This window comes from Rhinoderma darwinii, chromosome 1, assembly GCF_050947455.1.
Source record: "Rhinoderma darwinii isolate aRhiDar2 chromosome 1, aRhiDar2.hap1, whole genome shotgun sequence".
Lineage (NCBI taxonomy): Eukaryota > Metazoa > Chordata > Amphibia > Anura > Rhinodermatidae > Rhinoderma > Rhinoderma darwinii.
Window position 1 is genome coordinate 602,707,063 of NC_134687.1, and position 23,703 is coordinate 602,730,765.

The 23,703-nt window shown below is 42.1% G+C and overlaps 1 protein-coding gene across 2 annotated transcripts in view; it reads left to right on the forward strand.

Moving 5' to 3' along the window:
* The window catches only part of PSTPIP2 (proline-serine-threonine phosphatase interacting protein 2), a 137,370-nt gene that overhangs the window by 44,485 nt on the left and 69,182 nt on the right, over positions 1-23,703 (forward strand). For both annotated transcript variants that reach the window (XM_075840714.1, XM_075840706.1), the window contains exons 2-4: positions 10,711-10,811; positions 17,738-17,815; positions 18,811-18,845. In XM_075840714.1, coding sequence (XP_075696829.1) covers positions 10,711-10,811; positions 17,738-17,815; positions 18,811-18,845 — 214 coding nt within the window. The remainder of the gene's footprint in view (positions 1-10,710; positions 10,812-17,737; positions 17,816-18,810; positions 18,846-23,703) is intronic.

Here is a 23,703-nt window from a genome sequence, read left to right on the forward strand (position 1 = left end):
AGAGTATATTAGGGGCAGCAGAGTATATAAGGGGCAGCAGAGTATATAAGGGGCAGCAGGGTATATAAAGGACAGCAGAGTGTATAAGGGGCAGCAGCGTATATAAGGGGCAGCAGGGTATATAGGGGCAGCAAGGTATATAGGTGTCAGAAGGGTATATAAGGGACAGTAGGTTATATTGGGGCAGCAGAGTATATAGGGGCAGCAGGGTATATAAGGGGCCGCAGTGTATATAAGGGGCAGCACAGATATCGTCATTTTATCTGTTTTACTTTAATATTGAACACACACACAAAGAGTCATAAACACATGCAGACACATATATATACACACACACACACACACACACACACACACACACACATACTGTAACATATAAACATACAAACACAGGGACACACAGACACACATAAAACTTACCATTTCTCCTTGCTGGCAGGCTTCTTGCAGGATGGGTTGTGGGCGGAGCTTCCTCCTCTGCTCTTGCTCCTCGGCTCCTGTTTACTCCATGTGTGTAACTAAGCTCAGAGCCCAGTAGCGTCCCTATATGCTGGGAGGGTGCAGCACCCTGTGCACTCACACAGGTCGCACACCCCTAAGGCCGGCCCTGTATATTGTTTACCGTTGTGACCTTTATTTTCAAAGGCCATAGAACAAGGGGAAAGGGCTAAGAAGAGTTGGGCCCACTTTTATGGGCAAAAGATGCAAGTGACTGTAAAAAAATATGACAAACTGATGCAAACTGCTTATTTTGACTCTTTAGGCTAGGGCTACACGGCTTTGGTTGTGCCCTCTCCAGGGCATGCTGTGAGTTGTAGTTTTGTAACAGCTGGGGAGTCACAGCTTGGAAACCATTGCTCTAAAACGATGCCACTTTTTTTTTTTAGGCTAAGTACCTTGAGATCTGCATGAATCCTTATTTGCATCCCATAGGAGGTAAAAAATAAAAAAAAGGAGTGCAATATCAATGAGTCAAGGTGAACTCCCCTGCTCTTTCCCGACTTCAGGGGGCAACATTTTAGCAAACGTGATGTCTCAAAAACAACTGTTACATGCCCTTTATCCTTTCCCATCTTGAACTGTGTGGGTGGAAGACATTTAACTTATTGCCCTAGGCAGCAGAAAGGCTGGAATCTCCCCTTAGTCATCTCAAGAACGTCTTAAATTTTAGGTACTATCTAAGAAAGACTCGTGAGAAAGCTGTCATGTAGATCCTCCTGCTGTATATACTGTACATAAGATCTATATATTCCTCTCAGGTACCCGGGATAAAATGTTTAATGTCTGTACGGAAGAAAGGAAGAATAGCAAGTGAAGTATGAGGTAACTACACAAGTATAAGTCTCTGCTGTAAAACCAGGAACAGCGACAACTACGCCAAAGTTGAAAGTGGTGCGGGTGGCATCATAACACCCTTTAAATATTAACACCACACAGAACGAGGGCTATTTCACAAGGACATAGATGGTTGCAATTTAGTGTCCATATTACGCACCTGACACCCCCCCCCCCATGCAGTTCTACTAAACCGATCACTTTAGGTTGTTAAGTTTGAGGTGGTGTCTTGCAGCCACAATACATACTCTAAAACACAGCCACATTACAGCCGTGTGAGATTATGGAGTGCATGCATTATAAAGGGGATCTCCAGCTAAATTTATGTTTGCGAAATCTAAATCTGTACCTCTTAATGCCATGCATATTTTGGGACTTAAAAACTATGTACACTTTTGAAAGAATTTTTTTTTTTTAAATAAATCTATCTTTTATGTTATTTTACCCAACGTTTAAATGATTATTTTTTTACCTTTTAAGATACAGCTTCTATGTATTCTGTATACTTAGAAGCTGTATCGTGTCATCAAAGCCAATTCCGTCAGTTTAGCAAATCTGACCGCTCGACTGAAAGCTGGTCCTGCATGTATCTGACACACAGGATCCACCTAATATCTTATGAGATCATTATTAGCTGGATCCCGTGTATCAGAGATACGTAGGACCAGGTTTCAGCCGAGCCGTCAGCTCAGCTGAACTGATGGCCGCGGCTTTGACAGTACGCGATACAGCTTCTATTTTTACAGGATACGTAAAAGCTGTATCTTAAAAAGTATTTTTTGATTTTTTTAAAATAAGTCAATTTAAAAGTTGTTAAAAAAAATCCTTTCAAAAAGGTGTACATAGCCTTTAACGACAAGAAACGTACTATACTGTTTAGAAATCTAAACATTTAGAATTTTTAGGCTATTAAAATGTCTTTTGCCAGTAAGTTTAACCAGAGGAGACACCTCTCTTATTCGATCTAATATCAGTTTTGGCAAAGAAAAAGCTTGGACCATGGCGTAAGAAATAAAGAAACCCTTGCATTGCCCCTTTCTGGCTTCAACACTGCCAATTCTTCCTTGTGTTAAAGCACACATTACAACATACTTGCCAACTGACCGGCAGACTCCCGGAAAAAGGGGAGACCTCACAGACTCCTGGAGGAACAGGCAAATTTTCCTGTGCCCTGTGTGTTTTAAAATGTACTCACCTGGCTCCATTTCTGCAGTACTCTCTGTTCCTGAGCGCCACTGCAGACAGCATCCTGACACCAGCCGGAGTCGGGTCGTTGTCTGTGGTGACAACTGGCAGTGATGATGACAGCAGGTACGGGAGAGGTATGGAGGTCTGGACTGGATTCTGTATTACTTTGAGGATCCGGGGGTCTATATTTGTCTGGGGTCTGTATTAGTTTAGAGGGTCTGGTCTGAGGTCTGTATTAAGTAAGAGGGTCTGGTCTGTATTATTTTGTCGGTTAGTGGCTTGCCTTATATAAATGAGTAGTTGTTCATACTAAATTTATCAGATTTCCCCCATGTCTCTCCACAAATTTTGGCAAGTATGAGATAAAGGCCCAAGTAATCTGGGACAGACTGGTTGCTAAGACTCCATCCAGACTGGTTGCTAAGACTCCATCCAGACTGGTTGCTGAGACTCCATCCAGACTGGTTGCTAAGACTCCATCCAGACTGGTTGCTAAGACTCCATCCAGACTGGTTGCTAAGACTCCATCCAGACTGGTTGCTAAGACTCCATCCAGACTGGTTGCTAAGACTCCATCCAGACTGGTTGCTAAGACTCCATCCAGACTGGTTGCTAAAACTCCATCCAGACTGGTTGCTAAGACTCCATCCAGACTGGTTGCAAAGACTCCATCCAGACTGGTTGCTAAGGACACACTACTAAATTTACACCTTCTCCATTAATAAGCCTGTGGTCATTAGACAGTGTAGCACTAGCAACCTAATATGACTCAGCTGGGTAGGCACTGTGCTGATAACAGAGAAGAGGGAAAAGCATCTTGTCTTTCCCCATCCAAGCCTCATACAACTGGCTATAGTATGGAAGCCATATGTTTGAGATATTTTTCCCTAGAAGCAATGCTTCTAGGAGAGAATACATCCATAATATGCCATGTGATGGAACATACCACTATTTTTTTCTGTTGGATCTGTACAGAATTAGACAGAAAAGACCGTACAGTAAGGCCCCATGCACCTCTATGCATGGCCTATTACGACTCCATACAACATAAAGCCATAATATTGCCCTGTGCACGAGGCTTTTAATAGAAATGCCCTTTAAATTGCTAACAACATTCATTGTAATTTGTAACGGAAAGAATTTCTCAGGGACAAACTTTTGACATCTGGTCGTTCTGCAGATAGGGACATCAGCCATGTATTTTTGTCCGTTTTTCCCCGAGATTATAGTATTTTAAAATCCACATAGAGCTACAGGGCTAAACTTACGTAGCATGAAGGTTTACACGTTTGAGTGAATGAAGACATCTCTGGCACATGACTTGTCACACAGAAAATATGAAACTTGCTTAACCGGCATTGCAGTCCTTGGGTGGACCTGTCCCCGGGCTATAGGGCAATTCACCTGCCATGTTTTGTTTTATTCGCAATGTTTACAATTATATTTACATATGAGTCATCCTCGTATCTGCTAACCTTACTCCACTGGAATATAATATTTTACTTCTGGTTTTCACTCTAGATGTTACAGAGCTCATCTTGTCAGTGCTGAAGGGGTTGTCCATTTTTAGTCAACCCATTTTTCATTTCCTTCTTATGTCATGTTAAACAATACTTTGTAATTTTTGGAGAAAGAGAGACAGGGAAGTTTTTCAGGTGTCAGAGTGTCTACATAATAGGGAAAACCATAGCACCCCCATAAAAGACAGTCTAAGAAATTCTGGATGTTCACTGCGGATTTCACCCTTTTCAATTATGAAATCCGCAGCAAAATTTTGCGTTGAAAATTCTGCAGGAACACTGTGAAAAATCCGCAACAAACCCACTATTTGTGGGTACAAAAAGAGCCCCTATAAGAGCCCCTAAAATAAAGCCAGCCACAGTGCCCTCATTACAGAGCTAGTCACAGTGCCCCATAACAGAGCCAGCCACAGAGTCCCATAACAGAGCCAGCCGCAGAGTCCCATAACAGAGCCAGCCACAGTGCCCCATAAAATAACCCGCCACAGTGCCCTCATGATAGAGCCTGAAAACTCTTGCGACTGTTGCGTCCCCCCCACAGGAAAACATTGAGGCTGTGTGTCACGGCTGTGGGGTATCTGGACTAGGGTTGGCACGATACCAGAATTTGGACTTCGATACCGATACTTTGTGTAGTATTGCAATTTCGATACCAAAACGATACTTTGCCAACAGTAATAAAAAAAAAAGTTCTTCCATTTTCTGAGGTGAGGCACGAGGTGTGATGAATATTGAATGTGTCTCACATTAATAGTAATTAACCCCATGATGGGGTTAATTACTATTAATGTGAGGCACATGGAGGTTAAATTCATAACACCTCGTACCTCACAATAAGTGAAAGTAAGCAGTTTTTATTTTATTTTTTTACAACGTACACATCATAAATTAAGCAAAAAAATAGTTGTGCAGGTTATTACGGCTGCGCCAATACCGAATATGTGTATATTTTGTGTATTGAGACTTATTTTAATGTTTACTGTAAAAAAGGTGTATTTTTAAAAAATTTAATATTACTGTATGTTTTTACTTTCTTTTTAAACTTTAATGTACTGGCATATATCTATATACCAGTAGATTAGCCTGTGTATGGATAGTACACAGGCAGTTGTTAGGACATACCTCAGTATGCCCTAACAACAGGAAATATGGTCAGACAGCCCTGGGGTCCTTCAATAAACCCTGTGCTGTCTGCCCATATATGGTATGTTCCTCAATCGCGTCACAGGGATTCCTGTGACGCGACCCAAGGGGCATCCCCCCTTCTCATTTTCCTCTTAAATGCTGCGGTCCGCTGTGATCGCAGCATTCACTGGAATAACGGCGGAGATGAGAGGTTTCTCTGATCTCCGCCGTTATAGAGCGGGGCTGCAGCTGTCTAATACAGCCATTGCCCGCTCCTGACATTAAGTGTGCGCGCGGTCAGCATGAGGTGATGCGGCCGGCGCTGCACTAATAAGCGGCGGTTCAGGTACTGAAGAGAGAACATGGGGTGTTTTGCATTGCGCCCGCCATGTTCGATCTTCAGAGCCGACGCTCATTAGTGCAGCGCTGGCCGCATCGCATCATCCTGACGGGGCGCACTTGTCAGGACTCAGGAGCGGGGTAATGGCTGTATTACACAGCCGCAGCACCGCTCTCATACATTTATGTGTTACAATTCTATTAGTATCGAAATACTACATGAAATAACGGCATCGAACCGTTTGGGGGTGCACGGCATCGAAACGTTATCGAAGTTTCGATGCATCGTACATCCCTAATCTGGACCCACTAGACCGCTCCGTCGTAGCGGAGAAGCTGCAGGCCAAACAATAGTCTCCCAGTACCTGGGAGGGTGTTCAGGCAAATGCTCAGAGTAGCAGACACGTGGCACAGGTGATGCTTGGCGTGGCAGATGACACAGGACGTGGCAGATGACACCAGACATGGCAGATGACACCAGACGTGGCAGATGAGGCACACACACGACTCCAACAATAGGCTTAGGATTAGTAAAGAAACACAGCTACAGGATATGGGAAGCAGGAAACGGGAACACTGGGAGCAGAATACAATTAAGGAACCATTTGTATAGACTAACACAGGAAGACTAACAACGCTCAGGCAAGGATAGGAAGGGCAGATCCCCTTTTAAAGTCCAGGTTGTCACTGGGTTGGTTGGGAAAATTTAGATAGGTGCGCACAATGATCCTTTAAGGCCGGGAGTGAGCTCGCGCGCGCACCCTACGGGACACAGGAGGGTGCTGCAGCCGTGTGTGTCGGCATCTCTGAGGAGGGAGACACCGAAATGAAGATACAATTCTGTGGTCGTTGCTGCCGGTAAGTGTGACATGCTGGTGGTCAGCAACCGCAGGCACAACAGTACCCCCCCTTACGCCCCCTCTTCTTAGCTGCAGAGCGTGAGAGGAACTTTTGGATGAGAGCTGGGGCATTGATGTTGTCCTCCGGCTCCCAGGACCTCTCCTCAGGACCAAATCTTTTCCAGTCCATCAGATAGAATGTCTTTCCTGCTACCCTCTTGTAGTCCAGAATCTCTTACACCTCAAAGATGTCAGAAGAACCGCTGGGAGCAACTGCAGAATGAGGAGACTTACTGTAGCGGTTCAGAACTACAGGTTGCAGGAGGGATACATGAAATGAGTTGGGGATTCTGAGGGAAGGAGGCAGCCGAAGCTTATATTATAGGACACAGGGTTTATTTGTTACAGGACTTCGAAAGGTCCGAGGAACCTGGGAGCAAATTTGTAAGCAGGTTTATTTAGAAGATAACCAGACTTTGGTTCCAGGGGGAAACTGAATAGGTTCTCTTCTTCACCTATCAGCATTCCTCTTCATGCAGTCGACCGCCTATAGGATAGATAACCTGGTCAGCTGCTAGATGTGAAGAAAGTCCCCAGATGCAGAGTTAGCTGCGGGTACCTGAGATGTAGCAGGAACTGGAAGAGGGACCCGTGGATGTTGGCTGTAAAAGATGAAGAATGGAGTAGAGGCAGTTGATTCACTTGTGTGGTTCTTGTAGGAGACCTCGGCCCCAGGAAGAAGGTGCACCCAGTTGTCATGCTGAACAGAATTTAAGTGACATAGGTAATTAATTCTCTAATATTTGGTTAATTCTCCCGACTTGGCCATTAGACTGAGGATGATAAGCAGAGGTAAAGTCAAATATTATGGGCTCTCCGGAATTTGTATGTGAATTGAACCCCCCGATCGGACACTATGTGGAGCGGCAAGCCATTCAGACGAAAGATGTGTTGTATGAAGAGGTTAGCCAGACGAGGAGCAGAGGGAAGACCGGTTAGTGAGATGAAATGTGCCATCTTAGAAAAGCCACCAACCAGACTGTAGTGCATCCAGCCGAAGGAGGAAGGTCCGTAATAAAGTCCATTGCAATATCGGGCACGGGTTGGGGTTGGACCAGGCCAGCAGGTCTGGAATGAGCAGCTTTATTAGAGGCACAGACAGGGCAGGAGGAGACAAAGTCCACAATATCTTTAGGCAGCGTAGGCCACCAGTATTGGTTTGCAATTAGGTCCCAAGTTTTGCAGGATACGGGAAGCAGGAAACGGAAACACTGGGAGCAGGATACAATTAAGGGACCATTTGTATAGACGAACACAGGAAGACTAACAAGCCCTTTTAAAGTCCCGTGTGTCACTGGGTTGGTTGGGAAACTTTAGACAGGTGCGCACGCTGGCCATTTAAGGCTGGGAGTGAGCGCGCGCGCACCCTATGGGACACAGGAGAGCGCTGCAGGAGGGTGATACCGACATAAAAATACAGTTCCGCCGGTAAGTGGGACGTGCCGGTGGTCAGCGACCGCGAGCATAACACTGTGTGTCATTCGTGAGTTTACCATGACTTTTACCATGGCTAAGCCCTAGTAGGACATCCTCTGACCCATAATCATTACTCAAACTTTCACAATTACAATTCTTAGATTAAGAAATCATTAATGTGGTGGAAGTCTCTAGACAACTACGATGTAGCTCATGGATTTCCACGATATGTTTTTGTGCTGTGTATTTTAAGATAGGCAGTGTTCGCATCACTTTACAGCCCTCCATCATAGTTATATGTCGGGAGCACATTTTTCACTTTTTTCCTCTTTTAGGGGTGGGGCATATACTTAGTTTGCTATTGGCCCTATGAATTCTGTGTATGCCTCTAATAATTCTATATGTATAATTAATATTCAGGTTATAATGTAAAAGCCAGGTAGGAATGTAGAGGACAGTTTTTGTTGATTTTAACCAGCTTGGGGCAAAATGGAAAGAAAATGCTTTAATTGAAATTCAGAATCATCACTTTAAATGGTTATCCACAGTCTATGCCATAAATATCTGAGAGATGTGGGTTCCACCTCTGGGACTCGCACCTATGTTGAGAAAAGGGGTTTTGCAAGTCACGACATCCAAGTGAAGTTGAATGTAGAAGTGGCTGCAAACTCGCTACAAAAGAGGATCTGTCAGCTCGCCTGACTTTAACCCCTTAATGACCAGCCTATTTTAGACCTTAATTACCAGCCTATTTTAGACGTTAATGATCAAGCCATTTTTTACGTTTTTCCATCGTCGCATTCCAAGAGCTATAACTTTTTTATTTTTGCGTCGACATAGCTGTATAAGGTCTTGTTTTTTGCGGGACAAGTTGTATTTTTTAATAGCACGATTTTGAGGTACATATTATTTATTGATTAACTTTTATTAACTTTTTTTGGGGGGGAATAGAAAAAAATCTGAAATTTTGCCACACTTTTTTGCGTCCTAAATCTACGGCGTTTACCGTGTTGTATAAATAATACAATAACTTTATTCAGCGGGTTGTTGTGATTGCGACGATACCAAATTTGTATAGACTTTGTATGTTTTACTACTTTTACACAGTAAAAACGCTTTTTTTTTCAAAATTATTTGTTTTTGTGTCTCCATATTTGAAGAGCCGTAACGGTTTTATTTTTTCGCCGATGCAGTTGTATGAGGGCTTTTTTTTGCTGGAAGACATGTAGTTTTTATTGGTACCATTTTGGAGTAATCACATTTTTTTAAAGTCAGGATTCATAGAAAACAGCAATTTTTCCGTCGTTTTTTATTTCATTTTTTACGGCGCTCACCATGCGGGTTAAGTAATGTAATATCTTTATAGTCGGGGTCGTTATGGACACGGCGATACCAAATATGTGTAACTTTTTTACTTTATTTTGTTTTTTTAATACTAAAGCAGTTTGTAAGGGGAAAAAGTGGGTTTTTCATTTTTTTTTCACATTTTTTTTTCATGAACTTTATTACATTTTTTTTATAACTAGGGGACTTTAATATGCAATTCTCCGATCGCTATTATAATACACTGCAATACTTCTGTATTGCAGTGTATTACTGCCTGTTCGTTTAACACGGACAGTCATCTGCTAGGTCATGCCTGCAGCATGATCTAGCAGGCATTCGCTACAGGCAGACCTGGGGGCCTTTATTAGGGCCCCGGCTGCCATCGGAGACACAAACACTCGGCGATCTTATCGCCGGGCGTCGGTGGGATGAGAAGGAGCTCCCTCCCTCTCTCCAAAAACCACTCAGATGCGGTGCACGCTATTGCACACCGCATCTGAAGGGTTAAACAGGTGAGATCGATACTAATATCGATCTTACCCGGTCGAGCAGGGATGCCCCCAGCTACGTCTGGCAGCTGAGAGCAGGGAGATTTGACAGCTCCCTGCTCTGTTTACTTTATTCTGATGCAGCGCCGTAAAAAGGCATATGCATCAGGATAAAGCGCGTTAGTGGCTGCCGTGAAAAGACGTATTGGCGGTCACTAACGGGTTAATGTTTTAGTAAATACTTGTATTCCCCATAAGATTACAATTCTCGAGCATCGTTTCTTAGAACTCTGCATTGTGCCGTTTTTCTGTTATTCCTACTGGAAACTTATGAATAAACTGACAACTGGGTGTTACCATTCTCTTGTCAAAGGGGCGTGTCTCTACACACTCAGGTACTGTCAACATTGATTGGATAATGTCAGACTGCATAGGGACACGCCCCCAACCAGTAACACCCCGTTGTCAATTTGTTTGTACATTTCTAGGAGGAATAACAAAGGAATGGCACAATGTAGAGTTTCAAAAAAAGGTTCAACAGCATTGTTACACTATTGGTAATACAACTATTTACTAAAACAGACATGTCAGGAGAGGTGACAGGTCCTCTCTAATTTCTATGGAAGTTACAGAAATAGCGGAGCCCACATTTATGCTGCTACCTTTACACTTTTCCTCCGCCTGGATGCGGACCCCCATTCTTGACACAGGTTTGGGTCCTACAGAAGTGGGACCCACATCCGTCAGACATTTATGGTCTAATACTGTGGATATGCCATAAATGTCTGAGTTGGGGAATTTCCTTTTGAATACATTTAATCAGCTCATCCTGTTCTTGAAAATAACATTTCCATCTGTGTTCAAAAGAAGGTGTAAATTCCTGTTGTATTAAGTTATATGTACAGCGGATCCACCCAACTTCTGACAGAAACTGTTTTCCCTTCTGAAACTGACTTGTACTTGTGTCAAGAAATCTTGTTAAATTGTCAATGATTACTTGTAGTGCAGATCTGTACTTTTACATGGTCATAAATGAGTGTCTGATGAACCAGTTCTCTCTTTTGTTTCCTGCAGAGTACAGACATTACCAGTACTCTAGGCTATGACACCCTACTCCAGCACATGAATGATGGGAGAAAAAACTGCAAGGAGTTTGAAGATTTCATAAGGGAAAGGTGTGTGATGCATTCATTATAAGAATTAACAAGATTCATCAAAACGAACATGCACAGGAGTATTACAGATGTGAAGGAATACACTGTATGTAGGTTTTCTCTTCTGCTGCACCAGTTCTCTGGAACACTCCATCTCCGCAGCAGACTGATATAATTTCATACAGTAACTTTTATTGGTACTAAAAGTTACAAAACGTAAAAAAAAAAAATAAGCTAAAATTTCTATCTGAAATCATCCAGTTCTGGAACTAAGTCGTACAAATAAAAATGAAGAGTAGGAAACGTAAAGGGACAAAAAAGAGCAGCAATTAAGAAATTACAGTATAATGTGTAGTGGGAGATGAAGGTTTAGGAATTAGGAAGAAGATCATGGTTCTATGATTGGTATATCTTTATTTATTTATCTATCTACAGTTTCTATCTTTCTCTTGGTGGTAACAGAGATCGACAGGTTGTAGGTACTTGTTGACCAAAAGCTAACTCATGTCTATGCCCAGCTTGTCCCATCATAAATTCCTCTTCTTAAAAGGGTTGTCCAGGCACGGACAACTGATAACCTATCTACAGGATAGGTTATCAGTATATGATTGGTGGGCATCCGAAACCCAGACCCTGCACCGATCAGCTGCTCCGGCTGCCTCTGGGCACCGGATGTCCATTCCGGAAGCAGATGGCTCTGGTCATGGAATAGTGGCTGAGCTACTGTACTGCAGCACTGGTCTCCTGGCTGCATCCTGAAAAAGGTATATATAGTAAATATCGTAAACACATACATGAAACATGGGGTATTAGTTGTTATTTTGGCCAAAATATGCAAAGTTCGCAACCCAACGAGCTTTGCATATTTTGGCCAAAATAACAACTAATACCCCATGTTTCATGTATGTGTTTATGATATTTACTATATATACTTATTTCAGGACGCGGCCAGGTTTATAATGCTGGGAGAGCATGGTGTGCTGGTGTTTGGCACTGCATGCAGGGCAGCCCGCTCTGATAGCATGGGCGTTATTAATAGGCTGCTAATCGGCAGTATATGCTGTGCCTCACTACTCACACACTATCCCTCCATGTCTTACACATTGCACTCACTCCCTATATATAACACTTAGTTCTGACCCTTATGCACTACTGCCCCCTATATTCCGTACACATTATTATCACTTGTGCATTACACAGCGTATTTATTTTTTGCACTACACATTTATATCCATGCCCTACACACCACTCCCCTCAAGGCTAGTGAGAGTGGCTATTATTATTTAACACACCTGAGCACTTTCCTTCAGCAGCGTTTTTGACCTGTCTGCGTCCTACTGGGCTTATACCTGCCCAATTGGTGAGTTTGGCTTTTTTTGTGTTTTTAATGTTGCTGTTCTGCAGCATGGCTGCTATGCAGTGGTTGGAGACATCTGCTTCCGGCTCCGAATACTTCATACCCTGCAAAACATCCGGTGCCCGGAGGCTGACGGAGCAGCTGATCGGTGCGGGGGTCGGATCTCCACTTATCATATACTGATAACCTATCCTTCAGATAGGTTATCATTTATCCATGCCTGGATAACCCATTTAAGGATGAATAAATTCCTTATAATGATTTCTCATGTCCCTTATAATTTCCTTTTCTTCCTTTGTTCCATTGCATCTTTTATGTGAAATGGTGCCCAGAACTGAAATGTTTATACTGAAATGTTGGCGATTGCAAATTAAAGCCCCTATCTCTTGACACCTTTTTTTAGTACCATAAAGTATGCAGGCCTTAGAAGCAGCAGATTGGCATTAGTGCTACTTTTTAATCTATGATCTAAACCCAATATTCTCCTTCACTAATGATTCCCTCATTTTACCACCACCCACAATATGTATGGTGTATACAGTTTTAAAGCCTTTAGATGCATAACTTCATATTTATCCACATGTATATGCCAAATATTCAGAGTGTCTAGGCAACTTGCAAATATCTTCCATGAACTGGATTATTCAATGTAGATGTCACAATCCAGGGGTATGTGGACCCACTAAGCCGCTCCGCCATAGCGGAGAGGCAGCTGACCAACTCACAGTCTACACACAAAGTCTATGGTAGGAGTGTAGCACATGGGTACATGGGATAGTCCGGATGGCGGCACGGGCTCTGGCACAGCTGGGGCTGGTGGTGGTGGGTTGCGCCAGACGTAGCGGATGGTATCTGGAAGGGCAGGCGACAGCCGACGTGGAGAATTCCAGCAGGCAAGGCAAGGTACAGCTCAGGTACTACACAGGCTCGGAACAAGGCACAGCACGGGACACAGGATACAGGTAGCAGGAACGGGAACACTGGGAACTGCAAAACACTAAGGAACCTTTAGCAATACAGACATGGGAAAACTACAACAACGCTCAGGCAGTTTACCAGAGGGAGCAGGCCCAGCCGGCCGCGAGTGCTGGCGTCTCCTAGGAGTGAGACGCCGGCAAGAAGACAACGGACTGTGGTCGCAGGCGTCGCCAGGTAAGGAACGGCGGCGGTCCGTTACCACGGCCATGGCGGTAGATTGATGCCATTGGCTAACACAAAAACAATAGTTACAGGCTAGATAAAATGTATAAATAAGTTAAACCCAGAATTAAACATTGGGGTCACCACTAATAAAGATGGCTCATTCAGAGTATCAAAAATCAACCACAACCCTGTTAAGATGTTCCTTAAGGGGGATTTCCCACAATTGACATTTATCACCTATCCACAGGATAGGTGATGAATGTCTGATCGCTGAGGGCCCGACCACTGGGACCCCAATGATCACTAGGAGTGGGGTGTTGAGCACCTTGTTCCTCCTCACTGCGCGACCGTAGTGAGGAGAACTTTGAATGGAGCGGTAGTTGAGCATGTGCAGATGCCGCTTCATTCAAAGTCTGTGGGACTGATGGAGACAGCCAAGTACAGCACTTGGCTGCGTCAGTCAGCCGCATAGATATTGGAGCGGAAGGACGAATGCTCGACTGCCGTTCCATTTAAAATTCTCCTCACTGCGGTCATGCAGTGAGGAAGGACGGGAGGCTCAGGATCCTCATTCTAGCATGTGTCGACATATGGTATGGCTTGGCACTGTAAGGCCCCAAGACTACTTTGGATGCCGTATTTCGTCCGTGTGCGTGCGCTTTTAGGCACTTGTCCAGGAATTTGACATATATGAAAAAATATTTTGTAGGCAGCTTAGTTGGCATCTGTTGCTCTGAAACTACAGGTCCTATTTTGAAATAGAGGTAAACAAAGAAATAGTGTGGACACCACAAAATATGTAAAAAAAGGTGCTTGGTGTGCTGACATACACAAAAAGAAGAGGAAAGACAAATGCTACTAGAGTTGCATGTCCAAAACAATTTAAGTTACTTTAGACTGTGTGCACACCGCTAATACCCCCTTTGGCTATTGGAAAAATTATGTAGCCCTATAGTAATGACACAACGAGGCTTGCTTATTTATAACGTGGGTTGACACAAGGGTCGGCCACCGCTTTATTATATTTGTATTTATTTATTTTCTTGCTTTATTTATAACAATAACCAATCGCAACAAAGTATCTTAATTACTACCCGAATGCCAGCCCACCTAGGGCAGGGCATGAAGATCAACTCTTTACCAACACCGCCTGCTGTGACACCAGTATTTCCCCATACAAAAACATGACAACCAACAGAAACTTGAAACAATGGGACAACAACGTCCTAGAAAATTGACAATCAAAAGGAGTACATATCCACCAAATGACAAGAACACGCCACGCAGGGCGTGCGTAAAAAACGTTTATGCTCTGTTACATTTTCTCAGCATTTTTATTTTATTTTTTTTATATATTTTTTTTTTTAATTTTTTTTATATTATTCTTTTTTTTTTTTTTATAAAATGAATTTTTATTTTTTCTAAATACACAGAACCATCAATAGGGAGGGAGGTTGGGACAAGTGACGGCCAAAGAGGAAGATGCCCTCCCACCCTTGCCATATTCCCCACAAAAACTCCCAGTAGGAGGAACCCTGCATTCCTATAGGCTACCCGCCATTTTACACAGGATTCATACAAAAGGGAGGGGAAGAGAAAAGTGACTGAATTCCACTAGCCCCGCCGTACCCATATTAACCCCTACATTGCCCACAGTCATAGTCCCTACGGCCAATAAGCCTGAGGGCCTGTAATTACAATATACATGAAAAAGTACAAACAATTGGCACAACAGTACTCAAAAGGGAAAAAAAACATCTAAAAACAATTACAATCAAGGAAACGAAGAGAGCACATGTCCCTGGCATGAATAAATGCCAAAGGGACCCCCATATTTGCCCTATTAGAATTTAAACTGGAGAAATGTCACTTAAAAGAAAGGACACCTGGAAAAATCTGCATTTGAATGACTGAAAATGCAATGTCAAATATAGGTATCATACCTACAATCATTTTGTCTTTTTTGACACAAAAGTATTTAACATTGCATAATGTCAAATATAGAATGCAAAGACAATGCAAATAAATAAAGACAGTGTGCAAGATAGGAAAAGATGCGATTACCACACCATACCGGTGGAATTAAAGGGCTGGGCCTGTGAGGGCAAGAGTGGGGATGTGACCCCCACGCGTTTTGCCATTGGTACGGCTTCATCAGGGATCCCCTGCTTCGCATTTCTCTATTCACATTTTTCCTGTTTAAATTCTAGTAGGGCAATAGTGGGTGTCCCTTTGCCATTTATTCAGGCCAGGGACATGCACTCTCTTTTTTTCTTCAATTTGAATTGTTTTTAGATGGGTTTTTTTTTCCTTTTGGGTACTGCTGTGCTCATTGTTTGTACTTTTTCATGTACACCGCGTTCCAAATTATTATGCAAATGTTATTTTTCGCTGATTTTCCTAAATAGTCAATGCAAATGACAGTCAGTATAATCTTCAAGCCATCAACCGTTGGAGTATAATGCGAATTTTATTGAACAAATCTCCTAATGATAACAGATTTTTTTTTAGAAGTAAAAAACTTAAAATGCACTGTTTCAAATTATTATGCACAACAGAGATAAAAACATTTTAAAGGTTGTAAAGAGAACTAAAATGGTAATTTGTTGAATTTGCAGCATCAGGAGTTCATATTTACAGAAATCAAAAGCTCTTTCAATAAAAAAAAAAACTTAACAGGCCAAGTTACATGTTAACATAGGACCCCTTCTTTGATATCACCTTCACAATTCTTGCATCCATTGAATTTGTAAGTATTTGGACAGTTTCTGCTTGAATATCTTTGCAGGATGTCAGAATAGCCTCCCATAGCTTTTGTTTTGATGTGAACTGCCTCCCACCCTCATAGATATTTTGCTTGAGGATGCTCCAAAGGTTATAGGGTTGAGGTCAGGAGAACATGGGGGCCACACTATGAGTTTCTCTCCTTTTATGCCCATAGCAGCCAATGACACAGAGGTATTCTTTGCAGCATGAGATGGTGCATTGTCATGCATGAAGATAATTTTGGTACGGAAGGCACGGTTCTTCTTTTTGTACCACGGAAGAAAGTGGTCAGTCATAAACTCTACGTACGTTGCAGAGGTCATTTTCACACCGTCAGGGACCCTAAAGGGGCCTACCAGCTCTCTCCCCAGCCCAAAACATGACTCCGCCACCTCCTTGCTGACATCGCAGCCTTGTTGGGACATGGTGGCCATTCACCAACCATCCACTACTCCATCCATCTGGACCATCCAGGGTTGCACGCCACTCATCAGTAAACAACACGGTTTGAAAATTAGTCTTCATGTATTTCTGAGCCCACTGCAACCGTTTCTGCTTGTGAGCATTGTTTAGGGGTGGCCGAATAATAGCTTTATGCACACTTGCAAACCTCTGGAGGATCCTACACCTTGAGGTCCACGGGACTCCAGAGGCACCAGCGGCTTCAAATACATGTTTTCTGCTTTGCAATGGCATTTTAGCAGCTGCTCTCCTAATCCTATTAATTTGTCTGGCAGAAACCTTCCTCATTATGCCTTTATCTGAACGAACCCATCTGTGCTCTGAATCAGCCACAAATCTTTTCAAAGTACGATGATCACGCTTAAATTTTCTTGAAATATCCAATGTTTTCATACCTTGTACAAGGTATTGCACTATTTCACGCTTTTCGGCAGCAGAGAGATCCTTTTTCTTTCCCATATTGCTTGAAACCTGTGGCCTGCTTAATAATGTGGAACGTCCTTCTTAAGTAGTTTTCCTTTGATTGGGCACACCTGGCAAACTAATTATCACAGGTGTCTGAGATTGATTACAAGAGCCCTAAGGGTATGTTCACACGAGGGCGTCCGTTACGGCTGAAATTACGGGGATGTTTCAGCCTGAAAACATCCCCGTAATTTCAGCCGTACCGGCATGTGCAGGCGCTTGAACGCCGCGTCAATTACGGCCGTAATTAGCGCTGCTATTCATTGGAGTCAATGAATAACGGCTCCAATTATGGCCAAAGAAGTGACAGGTCACTTCTTTGACGCGGGCGTCTAATTACGCGCCGTCATTTGACAGCGGCGCGTAAATATACGCCTCGTGTGAACAGACAAACGTCTGCCCATTGCTTTCAATGGGCAGATGTTTGTCAGCGCTATTGAGGCGCTATTTTCAGACGTAATTCGGGGCAAAAACGCCCGATTTACGTCCGTAAATAGGCCGTGTGAACATACCCTAAGACACAATACTATCCATGAGTTTAATTGAAAAACTTATAATTAAATGTTTATGACACTTAAATCCAATGTGCATAATAATTTGGAACACGGTGTATATTGTAATAAAGTAACTTAAATTGTTTTGGATGTGCGACTCTAGTAACATTTTTCTTTCCTTTTTTTTTTTGTCTATTTTGAAAAAGAAAGATTTGTTTCAGATAAAGACATAAAATAATTTGACATTTTACTTTCTACAGGGCAGTAATAGAAGAGAGATACGGTAAAGATTTGGTTAATTTAACCAAGAAGAAACCCTGTGGTCAAACTGAAATGAAGTGAGTAATCAGTTGCCTTATCCTACTGTATAAGAACCTATTGCACCATTTTTAAATAATTGAGGGAAACCCCTTGTTCAGGATGTTGATAAATTAGCTGGAGTGTAGAGTGGCTAAAAACAGTGTCTCCCTCTTTGGAGGACCCAGCATGTCTATGCATTACACAGACAGCATATTGATTTCAATGGGCTTCATGCAATGCTTCATGGAACCTGTGGTGGTGCTGCAGAGGAATTGAACACTTGCTTCTGAGTTCCCTCGCCAACTACAGCTGATCAGCTTATTTTAAAAAAGATACTTTTAACAAAAATGAATTAATAAAAAGTGGACAACAACTATAATCTAAATACGCATCTTCATTTTATAATTTATTAATACTAAAGCATATCGGTCGTTATAACGGGCATATATGAAACTTTGTAATATATCCTATTAGAAAAAGTGGCATCTTCCAGCAGTCAGTAGTTTCCTTTCCCTGCCTGCAGGCTCATTGTAAATGTTTGTAAACGTAAAAAAAAAAATCCATCTAGAGTACTACAGTAAACAATAGACAGGGAGGAGGGGGATGAAGCTGCAGCAGTATTTCTCACTCTCAGTGTACATGTAACAAGCTATGTGCTTTTTACAGAGAACTAAATCCAATTGCAGCTAGTGAACGCAAACCCTCACACATCTCTATGATATAAAACTAAAGGTGAAATTCCTTAAGAGTTTCCTTGTGTCTTGAAGATTTCAGCTGTCATGTAATATCTTCAATTAAACAATCATTGTATTACTATTTTTACTAATTATTAACTACTGTGAAATAGTCATTTAAAGGGGAACTCCATATTTGTTATATTGTTGGAGGGCTTTGAGTTGGAACAGTAATTTCTCAAAGGACTCTTTCCGCAATGGTCTATAATCAGAATCTAGTCTGTAATCTGCATCATTGATTTCAGAAGGTAATTGGATGTCAATTTTAAAATAACCCATGCCTAATCTCTCTTTTGCAGCACACTTAAGAGGTCTCTAGATGTATTTAAACAACGTGAGTACTTTTCTCTATTGCATATGGAATTTGTTTACAATTTTCCCAATTCTTTTCTGATTACTTTCTTATTGTAGCTTTCTATGGGTCGGAGTTACCTTTTTCTGGCGCAAAGCACCAAATTCTCTTCCTCACTTCTTACCGTTATAGGCCTATATGATAAAATCCTGACCTCCTGTAGTCACTACTAAGAAAGAAGTCACTCTGTATGAATTTATACAGCTCCCATTGAGTTATTGGGAGCTCTATAATTCTGTATATAGTAAACTCCCCCTAGTGGTGGATGCAGGTAAACCAAATATTATCATGATGAAAGCAGCGAGACACCCTTATTACCATGGACCAGTAGCAGTAACATATTCTGCTTCTATGGTAGATAGGCCATTGGCTTACAACCTTCTTCATGCAGAGAAAAATGTGTCTGTTCAATTTATTACAGTGCCATAAACAACCTCATATAGCAAATGTAGTTGTTAGGCATTATGTCCCTAGCAACAAGAAGGTCGGACATGACCCAACTGTTCTGCTAGATTGGTGCTTTATTGTTAGCAGAAAAGGATACAAGTAGCTTGGCAGCCCATGACATTGAGTAACCTGTGTTTTTTTTATCTGATTTTTTTTAAATGTATAGTGTTAAAAAAAATGCAACCTGGAAACCGTCAACAAGCTGTTGCTGACTGGTCTGATATTCTTATTACTTTCTCTATTTAATAGCGCACATTAATGCCCTCCATTGACTGAGCTGTGAGTCTGTTTAGTGTATTAGCACTTTAATACTTTATGCAACCCTGCTACAAAAAAAAAAGGAATAAGAATAAAGCCATAATAAGATCTACCAACAGCATCTAGCCTTCCTGTTGATGGTTTCCATGAAGCCAATGATTTATTTCTGCACAGATATAAATCAAAACAAAAAAACAAATAAGTGAGAAAATCAAAAAATATCTGCAGAGAATAATTTTAGGCGCATTTTTGATCAATGCTCTACATTTGGATTTGTTAGAAATTATTATTCGGTGAGAAATGAACAGCTGTTTTCGTAACTCCCATTCACTTCTATGGGAGTTACGGAAACAGCGTAGCTCAGCGAGCACTCGACTGTTTCCTTAACTGCCGACCACCTTACCAGGAAGTGGCCAGGAGGCAGCGGAGCCAAGTAAGCTAGAACGGGGTTTAGGGGGCCCCGTTCTAGAGATAGGTGCGGGTCCCAGATGTGGAACCCGCATCTATCAGACTTTTATGGCATATTCTGTGGATATGCCATAATTGTCCAAGATGGTAAAACCACTTTAATTTCTATGTATGACATGTTTGTTTTTTTTATTAAGCAAATTTAGAGAATAAGAAAGTGAACATTGTGTCATTAATTAAAGGGTTTTTACACTGGCCGATTATCATGCAGACGGGCATTCATAGAACGCTCGTTGCCAATAATTGCCCTGTGTAAACAGGGCAGTGATCATCTGCTGATCGTATAGTTTTAAAAAAGTAAAATATTATCGTTGTCAGCAGCACATCTCCCTGTGTAAACAGAAAGATGCGTTGCCGACATGATAATAATGTATGGGGACAAGCGATCGGAGTAACGACCGCTTGTCCCCATCCATAACTCCTTGTGACAGGAGCAAACGAGCACCGATCAACGATGTCTTGTTGATCGGCGTTTGCTGCACCGGCCTATTGTCGGCCGGTGTAAAAGGCCCTTTAGACTTTTCTTATTCTTAAAGGGGTTATCTCAGAAAGACAACCCCATCTCTAAGGATAGCAGCAGGTACAGGGGAAATGTAGTACAACGTGCCGGCCATTTAAATGAATAGACAATCATGTAATACAAGGACGGGCAGGTCTGCCAGAGCAAGAGCAGCTGTTAAAGGGGTATTCCGAACTCAGACATTTATGGGACCTCTAAGACCCGCACCTATCTCCCAAATGGTCGCTACCCAAGTCCCATATGGTGAGGTGGCCGGGGATTGCTGCACTTAGATGGAGTATAAATGGAGAGGTGACTGTGCACTTTCTCCCTTCACTTCTAAGAGAGTAACGGAAACAGCCAAGCTATGATATGCCATAAATGCCTGACTTGAAATTAACCCTTTAAATAATGTCTCCCCAATCTGACTCATAGAGACTCCCCACATTATGATGACCATCATAATAGGATCTATGGACAGACCAAATAGGATCTATGGACAGAGATTATCTTGATCAGACAAACCCTTTAAAGTCTGGCTCTGGAGGGGAATTTATAGTGAAAGTCCTTTAATTCAAAAACTGATGGTACAGAATTCCTGGTAATCTGGCACTTGACATAATTAGTCTAAATGTCGGATAACTAGGTAATCCCCAATGGTCCAGGATTTTTGGAACAGACTCATCATACAGTATTTCTATAGGGTGTCCAGTAGGTGCATAGGTCAAGCAATGGCAAAGTAGGACAATAGAGCAAAAAGACTTGGGTATTGTTCTGAATCTTCAATATTAAATAAAACAACACTTTTTGATCTTCCTTAGGGCTCTGTGCAATTTGGCAGTCCCATGCGTGTTGGATTATCTAAATGTTAATCCATTTGGATTCTACATAGGAGATAATAGGCATAAACCAGTTTGGCTAAGATTCAAAGGCCTTTTACACTGGCCGACAAAAGGGCCGGTGCAGCGTGCGCCAATCAGCGAGTGGGTTTGCTCGTTCATCTGCTGATCGCTGCACTGTTTACACAGGGCAATTATGGGGAATGAGCATTATATGAACGCTTGTCTGCCCGATAATCACCCAGTGTAAAATGGCCTTTATTTGCTTACCACTAAAAATCCAACTAACCTCCCCTCACCACAAGGATAAAAATGTATGCATGGTTGCCATTTTTTGTTAAACATTAAGGCTCCAGTCAAGTAAACATGTGGGGGTATCTGTGCCTTCTGTACACTCTGTCGTTTTGGTAGGTTTCAAGTTTAAACATGGTTACCACTTTTTCCAATTAAAACTCTATTCAAACTATTTTAAAAACTTCACCCCCAAAGTATTCAAAACAGCATTTAAAATGTCTCTTAACCCTTTAGACGGTCCACAGGAATTCAACTAATGTAGAGGTGAAATTTACAAATTTCATTTTTTTTTTGTTGCAGAAATACATTTTGAATCCATTTTTTTTTTGTAATACAAAGTTTAACCAGGGAAACGCAACTCAATATTTATTGCGCAGGTTCTGCAGTTTTAGAAATATCCAACATGTGGCCCTAGCGTGCTACTGGACTGAAGCACCGGCCTCAGAAGCAAAGGAGCACCTAGTGGATTTTGGGGCCTCCTTTTTATTAGAATATATTTTTGGCACCATGTCAGGTTTGAAGGGCTCTTGCGGTGCCAAAACAGTGGAAATCCTCCCAAAGTGACACCATTTGGAAAACTACACCCCTAAAGGAGATAATCTAGGGGTATAGTGAGCATTTTGACCCCACAGGTTTATTGCAGAAATCATTGGAAGTAGGTCATGAAAATGAAAATCTACATTCTTTCAAAGAAAATGTAGGTTTAGCTAATTTTTTCTCACAAGGACTAAAGGAGAAAAAGCACCACAAAATTTGTAAAGCAACTTCTCCCGAGTAAAACAATACCCCACATGTGGTTATAAACGGCTGTTTGGACACAGGGCAGGGCTTAGAAGTGAAAGGGCGACATTTGGCCTTTTGCAGCTTAAATTTAGCAGGAATGGTTTGCGGAGGCCATGTCACATTTGCAGAGCCCCTGAGGGGACAAAACAATGAAAACGCCCAAAAAGTGACTCCATTTGGGAAACTACACCCATTGAGGAATTCATCTAGGGGTGTAGTGAGCATTTTGACGCCACAGGTGTTTCATAGATCTTATTAGAATTGGGCAGTGAAAATAAAAACAATCCTTTTTCTTCAATAAGACGTAGCTTTAGCTCAAAATTTTTTATTTTCTCAACAAATAAAGGAAAAAAAGATCCCCAACATTTGTAAAGCAACTTTTCTGGAGTACGGAAATACTGCATACGTGGTCATACACTGCTGTTTGGGCACATGGCAAGGATCAGAAGTGTAGGAGCACCATTTGGCTTATGGAGCACAGATTTTGCTGGATTGGTTTCTTGACACCATGTTGCTTTTGCAAAGCCCCTAAGGTACCAGTACAGTGGAAACTACCCAAAAGGGACTCCATTTGGGATACTACACCCCTTGAGGAATTAATCTAGTGGTGTAGTTAGCATTTTGACCCCACAGGTGTTCCATAGATTATATTTAAATTGGACAGTGAAAATAAAAATAATTTTTTTCTTTCCAATTAGAAGTAGGTTTAGTGCAAAATTTTTCATTTTCTAGAAAAGAGGGGGAAAAGCACCACAAAATTTGTAAAGCAATTTCTCCCGAGTACGGCAATACCCCATATGTGGTCATAAACTGCTTTTTGGGCACACGGAAGGGCTCAGAAGGGAGGGAGCGCCATTTCGCTTTTGGAGTGCAGATTTTGCTGGATTGGTTTATGGTCGCTATGTAGCATTTGCAAAACCCCTGTGGGACCAAAAAAGTGGAAACCCCTCAGAAGTGACCCCATTTTGGAAACTAGACCCCTCAAGGTATTCACCGAGGGGTGTAGTGAGCATGTTAACCCCACAGGTGTTTTGCAGAAATTAGTGTGCTCTCGATGTTGCACGGTGAAAATGGGATTTTTTTCCATAGATATGCCAATAAGTGGTGCCCAGCTTGTGCCACCATAACAAGACAGCTCTCTAATTATTATGCTGTGTTTCCTGGTTTTAGAAACACCCTACATGTGGCCCCAATCTTTTGCCTGGACTATCAACAGGGCTTAGGAGTGAAAGGGTACCATGCGAAATTGAGG